Here is an 8760-nt window from a genome sequence, read left to right on the forward strand (position 1 = left end):
GGTCAGATGCCCCCCCTGCCCAAGGGTCAGATGCCCGCCCTGCCCGAGGGTCAGATGCCTGCCTGCCCAAGGGTCAGATGCCCACCCTGCCCGAGGGTCAGATGCCCACCTGTCTGAGGGTCAGATGCCCACCCTGCCCGAGGGTCAGATGCCCACCTTTCCCGAGGGTCAGATGCCCACCCTGCCCAAGGGTCAGATGCCCACCCTGCCCAAGGGTCAGATGCCCGCCTGCCCGGCTCGGCAGCGCTGCACACGCAGGCCCTGCGGGGAGGCTCCAGTGCCAAGCGCCGGCTCCGTGCGTGCTCCCCGCTGCAAATGCCAGCGCCGCGTGTTCTGTGGCCAGAGAGTGCCATTGGCATAAAGGTGTGATGGTGAGAGGGGACGGGAGGCAGCTCTGTCCCTGCAGGGCACCTGGCCTGATGTCCACCCTGTGCCCAGGGTACAGTTTGGCCACAGGAGAGGCCAAAGCCTCAGGCTTCCAAGCGCTGCTTGCTCCTGAGGAAAACGCCCTTCCCTCTGATAAACTGGCACATTGTCATATTATGTACCTGAATTTTCCCCAGGAATTGCTTCCTCCTTCCAGTGAGGTTCTGAGACCTGGTGCCAATCTCACGCCATCTGACGCTGCAGGTGTCTGATCATTCAGAGATGACATCAACCCACACTGGGGCAAATGAGCAGTCCTGCCCTCCCTGAGCTCTCGATAGCAAACTGGGTTGAAAACTGGTTGGCATTAGAAGTCAAAACACCCAGGTGCCTTTCTGAAGTTTGCAGGATCACAGTGACCTGGATGGGGTAGCCTCATCCGGCCCAGCTGCACCTGCTGTGGGAGCTTTTAAATCCGTATTGCAAGGGCTGCAAAATGTGGGTGTTACCATCTGGACTCTCAGAACAACTCAGGGCCAAATTCTCTGGTGCCAGTCATTCATGGGCTTGTACATTGCTTTCTGAGTAGGTGAGGTGTTAGGTAAGCACCTACATTTTCCAGATAATTTAACCCCTTGGAGTTATGTTTCTGGTGGCTACAACATTTTTCATGTCCAAAGCAGGAAAGGAAAAACAGAGTTTTCCACAGGCACCTCTGAAATCTGATTCCTTGTTTTGAAGCTGAGGTGTGGGCTGAGCTCTTTGGAGGATGAAATTGCCACTGGTGGAGTGCAGGATGTGCTCAGAAAGCCTCACCATGGGTGGAAAGTCAGGCTGGTGACAACTTGCACTGGCTGTGTTGATGTAAAGCAGGTTTTGATTTGCGGTAGCCCTGATGGGCAGGCAGAGCTGTGGGAGGAGGAGATGGATGCTATTCTAGTGTCTGTACCACCAGCAAAATGTCACATTAGAGTTCATGTTGAGGAGAGAAGCAGGAAGAAAGCACAGCTTTTTTTGGAAAGCTTTTGGATAGCTTTGGCAGTTGAAATACCTATATAATATGCTTTGAAAACTGAGGCAAAGTCAGTGAAAATGAACAAATTTGAGTAAAGTGCACTAGCAGCTTCAGTTACTTTTCCAGTTGTTTGATTTTTTTTTCTTTTTGGGAAGGATTTACAAAGCAGCAGATGCTGGCACAAATACTGGGAACCTCATCTGTTACAAATCAGGTAATTTTACACAGAGCCATCTTTCAAACTAATGCTTTGTTATCAATTTTTTTAACACAGAGATTTTTTTTTTTCCCCTTTTTTTTGCTATCGTGTTCTTGCACTTCAGGCCTTGCTCTGATAACACAGGGGCTTTGGCAGCATTATAGCTTTGTGTATTTCCTGTCCAGGAGGCTGATGTTCACTCTCTGTGCAGTTGTGCCCTCAGCCTGTGGCAGTGAACTTACAAATAAAATCTGTAATAGGATACTTTTATTTTCTGCAGTTCAAATTGCACTTAAGTGATTGGTGCTAGAATGAAGTTGAGATATAAAATTACCTCCTTTTTGGTACAAATGTATATGCAGTCTATTCCCCAGACAGTGTGAATAGGTTTAGCTTAAATCTGTTGCACCCAGAATTAAGAGGAAATTCCTTCACTGAAGTGTGACGGTGCAGAAGATAAGTTCTGAAATTGGTTGAATTGGTGTAATCTCCTGATACAGACAGGGCTTTATTTATAGTGCTTCAACCTTTACTATAGTTGGGTTTTTTTAATATAAAACACAGTAAGCATGCTTGAAAAAAAAAGGGGATTTCTTTGGTTTGGAAACTGTGAAAACTATGAAGATGATAGAATTATACACTTGGGCATTATTCCCAAAATGTTCTGTATTTGAATCCACTGTATTTGAGCAGAAACAACATTTAATTGATGGCAGAAGTATGTGATGGTTGAAAGAATGGAAAAAGCAAGCAGATTTTAATTTTGATCCCAATTCAGCAAAAATGAGGAGGGATATACGTACTTTCAGGCACCTGGTTTAATGCTTTACTGAAAGGAGGTAAATCTGCACCACAGATTTACTGTTTTCATCCTGTCACTCAGCCCCTCCTGCACCTCTCTTTTGGGGTCTAAGGGATAGGTGTATGTGCTTGCTTTGCAAGTCTAGAGTGGAGGAAAATTATTTTTATTAGACTAGACTTTATAAGAACCTCTTTGAAGAGTCTATTAGGAAGGAGAAAAATTATAATGAATTTGGATTTATTCCAATGGTTTACTGTTTCTTTCGGAAATGTACACCCCAAGCTTTGCTGGCAATGATTTAACTGACAGGAGAGTCTTGATCTGACCCAGTCTGATGCCGGTCCCTGTGACCTGCACTGAGGTGCTCAGTGCCAAGACACAGCAGTGAACAGTGCATCTCCATTTCCCCTGGTCATTCACTCCTGGAGAATTAAGAACCACTGCAGCAGCAGTTTAACTGTACTTTGAATATTTGATTTCCTTTGGCAGTTGATGTAATTATTGCAGAGTATGGAACAAACTAAAAGGAATATATATATCCAGAGCAAAAATGAGGTCCAGGCCTGTGAGATGCAGAGACATAAATCTTCTTGGTTTGGTATGGGTCCACTGGGACTGGGGCAGCTGGACACCCCTTTAGGGAGGATGAAGGTGCTCTGTGCTTTCCAAGATCAGAGTGAGGAAGAGAACACTTGAAGTCATCCAACTGTTTCCATCCCCTGGCCTGTTCTAAAATCTCTGCAGAGAAGTTGCCTTGATTGCCGTGCGCTGCCTCCTTGCTTATGTTGTCAGAGAACTTTGTGTCCTTACGCTTCCCAACCTTCAAGGAGGGCTGACATGTGTGCTCATAACCACCATAATCTGAGTGCAGAGTTCTCATACAAGCCCTGCAGCCAGCACCAGCTCCCCAGCAGGACAAGGGCTGCCCTCCTGTCACTGCTTGAGGGGTCTGTGCCATGGTCAGATACAGCAGGTAGCAAACCAGCTCCCAGGGCTGGCCTCTGGAAAACGAAGGAGGGATGGATGTTCTTCTTTTCACTTTTCTGATGTCTTATTCCCCTCGAGGATGGTTAATCCTTCGTGTAAATTTAACATTTGGGAAAGCTAGATATTAGCTAGATGGCCTTAAGGGATGGAGTCTTTCCTTCTTAGAAACCTGATGTTGGGGAGCAGCAGTGTGGGCTTACTAATCCTGCCTGGGCTTGCGTTTCAACCTGACCCACCATGGCTCCTTGGAGGGGGCCTGGGGAACGTTTTCTGAAGATGAAATTGTTAGTGCAGTTTAAGGAGATTTAAGGGGTGCTTGTCTGGCATGGAAGCTGTGACACAGTGGGCATCGTAAATAAGCTGCTGCATGGTCAGCAGAGGATAATGCTTGGCACTTTTTTCAAATATATGTATCTAGGGATTTGTTAGATTTACAACTATGCATAGTACAACTGGTCTAATTTCTTAATGGGACTTTCCCATATAACTAGAGGACGCTAAGAAGGTTTCAGTTTGTGATTATGGGTGACTGCTGCAGCCCCAGAAACCCTGGTATTATAGTAGTCGTGGGAACAAGAAGTGCAAAATTTGGGCTAGACATGTCCTGGTTCAGGACTCTGGCTGAGGCTGCCAACATGCAAATAGAGTTCTCACATAAAATGGAACCGGATGGCTTGGATCTGTCCATGGGAATATCATAAATGTGGAGAGTTTCCAGACAGCTATATACCTGCAGGGATGGGTCTATGTTGCTTCTTTCTTGATTGCAAAAATTCTAAATCAATTTTGTTTCAGCACATGCAGCTTCTGCCAAGTCTCTTGCACTTTTCTTTGGGACATCTTGTGCTGGCCTCAGTGGACCAGGTTGGCTCAACACTAGAATTTAATCTGCTGTAAGAGTGAGTACGAGTACCACTGAATCCCCTTGAGAGGCAGGAGGATCATGTCCTGATTAATCTTTGGAGTTCGCTTCTTTTCTTGTAGCGGGTGGGATGGTCTTGCTCCAAGTGAGCTCATTGCCTGTCATGAAACACTGCGTTGAAAATGACAATGTTCATTAGGCTATACATATATTCTGTATCTTTCACTAATGAGAAGTGGTTTTATTCATAGAATCATTATCCTTTGTACGTATTCTGGTTTTAAATGGCGGAAATGTTTAGTATCTGGCCTCTTTTGTTGTCTAGTACTTCTGCTTTATTTGCAAGCCTCCTCCATTCTTGCTCTCCTTGGTGAGGCACTTCAGGGACAGCTGTCACTGAGTCTGCTGAGACTGGCAGGTATATCTTGGCATTTGCTGCACTACATGCCCTGGTGACAGTGAGGCTGGATGTCATTGGCCAGGGGAGTCATGGAAAAATGAAAGGGCAAGGTAGTGGTGAAAGGAAATCTGGATCTGTCAGCAGGGGTGACAGGTGATGAGATGCAGAAAAAGGTAGTGCATGAGCACATCAGGAGATAAAACTGAGTCTGTAAGTACCAAAAGAAACAAGCAGGATATAAGCAGGAATAATCTGCCTTTCCAGCAGAGACAGACAGTGCGTGACAATTCAGTGAGGCAAGGCAATGTCAAGACAAAAGGGCAGACATGAAGGACTGATGTGCTGGGATACTTCAAGAAGGTTTTATTACACCTTCTCTAACATCCCAGCTGTGTCTGGGCCTATGGAGGTGGCTCCAGTTGCTGGTTAAGTAATAATTGCAGTACAAATAAATAAACACATTTAGATCTGGGAAGGTTGATGCCAGTACAGCAATGTGGTGGTACAGTGCTGAGAGAGGACAGGCTGGCAGCAGGGGAGCAGCGCAGAACCAGACAAGTCAGGGAGTGGTGAGATAAAAGATGATTTAGGTTTCTGCGTGAAGACTGCAATTTAGCTTCCAGTGATTTCAGCTTTTTTTTTTTTCCTTTTTCTTCTTTTTTCATCTACACTCCCTCTAAAACTGGTTCAGCTGAATGGGCAAGTATGTGACTTTAATGAGATTCCTGAAGTCTTAGTAAGAGCTGTGGTTAAAGCCTGTCTGCCAGAAGCAGATGGATAGCAGGACATTACGATACATCTCTTGATGCTGTCAGCAGCAGGTCCATGGCACAGAACCAGAGGGCAGGGATTTCCCTTGGAGCAGCACATGTAAAGCCTCCTTCCTGGGTGTGCTGGTTTTGGCTGGAGTAGAGCTAATTTTCGTCATAGTAGCTGGTATGGGGCTGTGTTTTGGATTTGGACTGAAAACAGTGTTGATAACTCGGGGATGTTTTGGTTATTGCTGAGCAGGGCTTGCACAGAGTCAAGGCCTTTTCTGCCTCTCACCCCACCCTGCCAGCGAGTGGGCTGGGGGTGCACAAGGATTTGGGGAAGGACACAGCTGATCCCAGCTGGCCAAAGGGATGCCCCAGACCGTATGATGTTATGCTCAGCAATACAAGCTGGGGCAGGGAGAAGGAACTGGGGTTAAACCATGACACTGGGCAGTGCATCTCTACTGGCTCCTTAAGCAGAGGAGTCTGCTTCAGTGAATATCCTTCACATCTTGAGTAAGTGTCTCATGTCAGGGAGAGAAATAAGTGTTTCTGGATGCCCTGGACATTGCGAGGCATTAAAAGCAAGCACTGAACTACAGTCAGGCTGCAGGAGTAAACAGGAACTCGAAGGAAGCTCCTGATCATTACAGGAAGAATGTATGTCCAGTTCTCCCCAGACCAGAAGAAGAGATCAGACAAGTTGCAGAAATCCGGAACATTGGAGTTATGTGGAAGAGATGTTTTCTTTCAACACTCCTTATAGCACTCGATAAAGATCTGTGTCACATTTGGGGACATCCCAAATTTTTAAAAAACAATAAGGATAGGACAAGGAATTTGCATGAGTAACCCTCCCTTTCTCATTTATCAGGGCTGTCTTCCAGCAAGGGTTCAGCTCTTTTCACGGTCTGCCAAATCTTTGCAAATGATCTCATGGACATGACCTCCCTTTCTTGGAGTCTTGCAGCTTCCCTCCAGCAAACATGGCAGGGACAGTGTTGGGAAAGCAGTGATCGCTCTCCAACTGCTTTGCTGTGACTTTGGAAACTAGATGTGTAAATTCATGCTCCATGTACAGCTGTCACCTCTGAAAAGCAAACAAAGGCAAACACAGGTACAAATTTCAGGCAGCCAGCCAACACAGTAGACAGTTGCCTAGGGCAGCAGACTGTTGAATGCAGCACAATGCCAAGGCTTTACTTAGATGAGGCTTGGTGCCGCTGCTCTGCCCTCTGAGAAGCATTGGATCTTTAATCTAAGGGTTGAGATTCACATCCTGTTTTCAGGTGACAGCTCCTTACTTGGCCCAGGTGATCCTTAGCGGTCTGGGTGCAAGCATCAGACCTGCAGTGCTCCAGCAGGTTCACTTCTGCAGTTTGAGTGATCCATGCCCACTGGAAGGGGTGGGATGGGGCCTTTTTCCACAGAAGTAAGAGCAACCTGTGGTTTTGGAGTTCTTCCTCCTGCTCCTTCCTCCCCTAGTGTAGCAGGAGTGGTCTGAGTTGGTGTGAGTGGGCTGCTGCAGGGGAAGGATGGTTTGGAATGAAAGTGGGAGTCACTTGGATGGGGAAGGGTGGACAGGGATGATGGCCAGGAGGGGAGGTCTGCCTGCAGTGAGGTTGGGCCATCCTACCTAATGCTTTGCTGACTCCGTTCATCCCAGCCCACCAGCAGCCCTGCTTCACCCCACCTCTCATCCTCACAAAATTTCACTGATGTCTCCCACCCAGCCCTGCTTGGGCAAATAACCTCACAAAGCTGTTTGAACCAGCCCCACAGTTGGGCTTAAAAAATAATGCAAGCTTTTTATTTACAAAATCAAAACCTCACATGCAGGATTTTGGAGGCAAGTAGGAACAGGCACAAGAGGGGCAGACCATATTCTTCAGACCACCAGCCAAGCACTTTTCAGCTTTCGGTCTGGAAGTTGCTGGCTGAGGCTAAATCCCTGCAGCAATGCCTCACCTGCTATTATCACTTTATCTGAAGTCATAAACACAGCCGGTGAAGAAATTATTTCCAGCACCTTGAAAAAGACTCGCTGCCATAATTCACATATTGGCTCAATGGCGGTTGCTTTCACCAGCAGCAGATTTTAGGTAGAATTCAGAGTTTGAAAAAACTCCTTTAGTTGCCACCTTTGACAGGATATTAGGGTGATCTTATCCCATACAGCAGTACTTATGTTTCAGAGTAAGATCACTGCCTTGCTTGTGCTCGTTGGCAGTCAGGTTGCTACCGGCAGTATTCGTAACACTTTACTGTTGTTAAGCATCATCTGCCTGTGCGTATTAATACTTAAAATGAGATATTTAATTAATGCCATGTGTTTCTGGACCAAGCTTCACGTGAGCATCTCCCAGGCTTTCCCGGCTGGAAAGGTTTTTGTTTCCACCACACCACGGTGCTGTCAGTGGTGCCCGGTGGTGTGTCCTGGTTGCCCCGTGCAGTGCTGCGACTGCGCACATGTGCTCGGAGAAGCTCACACGAGCACGGACATTGACATCACCTGTATTTGTGGAACTGCCTCATCAGCTGCTGCCGTCTCACATTCCTGGCTGGGAGAGGCACCCGGGCGGCTCGCCATGGTTTACTCCTTTCTCAGAATCCGCAGGGTGAGAGCAAAGCTTGGAGATGCACTTCTCCCATCATGTCATCTATTTACATGGCACATGCCTTGTGTGTGTGTGTGTGTGAGACAGCGAGGGCTTTTATTTTTTTCCCTGGTTCTTCTTTCTGGCTGTGGCAAGATGGAAAGGTGGGACGCTCTCATCTCTGCCAGCGAAAAGGTTTTCTGTATCTGAGGCTGGCTTGGAAATTCTTTAGGTGACATCACACCATGTCTGTGCAGACTCATTGTTTGTCATGGAAAAGCCATTCATCCATACACAACTTCCTTCCTCCCCAGACTCACGGAGATAAACTTTCCATTCTGACTATTCCCTATAGAAACAGACCCAAAACATGTATGCGTGGCTACACACACATACACCTCGCCGTCCCTCCGTCACGCTTGGGGCTGTGGGAGGAGGAAAAGGGAGGATATAGAAGATGTGAATAAAGTCACCCTGTTTTCTTCAGACATGGATCCTGCTGTGCCCAAGCAGTAAAACTCCCCTCCCACTGAGGTGCTGGGTCACACAAGGCTTTTTTGTCCTAAGGCTAATTCTGGCACTTGCAGCCCCACATCTGCCTGCCAGGTGAGATGGGCCACCAGCTGCAGGTACAGCACATCTGGATGGGGGAGGAAGCGAAGCGTGCTGCAAACAAACACAGCAAGTCCACCGTGGCGGGTGCAAGGAATTCGATAAAAAATATACTTCAGTCTGAGCTGCCGAGGCTGGTGATTCATGTCTCGGGTGCTGCTCGCG

General features: G+C 47.2%; 1 protein-coding gene across 1 annotated transcript in view; it reads right to left on the minus strand.

Moving 5' to 3' along the window:
• The window catches only part of FBXL14 (F-box and leucine rich repeat protein 14), a 22983-nt gene extending 15007 nt beyond the window's left edge, over nt 1–7976 (minus strand). Inside the window, exons 1-3 of the mRNA XM_017726194.1 lie at nt 7940–7976; nt 7058–7173; nt 3681–3684 (exon numbers count right to left, since the gene is read on the minus strand). Of these exons, the coding sequence (XP_017581683.1) occupies nt 3681–3684; nt 7058–7173; nt 7940–7976 (157 nt within the window). The remainder of the gene's footprint in view (nt 1–3680; nt 3685–7057; nt 7174–7939) is intronic.
• Between the last annotated feature and the right edge of the window lie 784 nt (nt 7977–8760).

This window comes from Corvus brachyrhynchos, unplaced genomic scaffold, assembly GCF_000691975.1.
Source record: "Corvus brachyrhynchos isolate BGI_N302 unplaced genomic scaffold, ASM69197v1 scaffold191, whole genome shotgun sequence".
In the NCBI taxonomy this organism is placed as follows: domain Eukaryota; kingdom Metazoa; phylum Chordata; class Aves; order Passeriformes; family Corvidae; genus Corvus; species Corvus brachyrhynchos.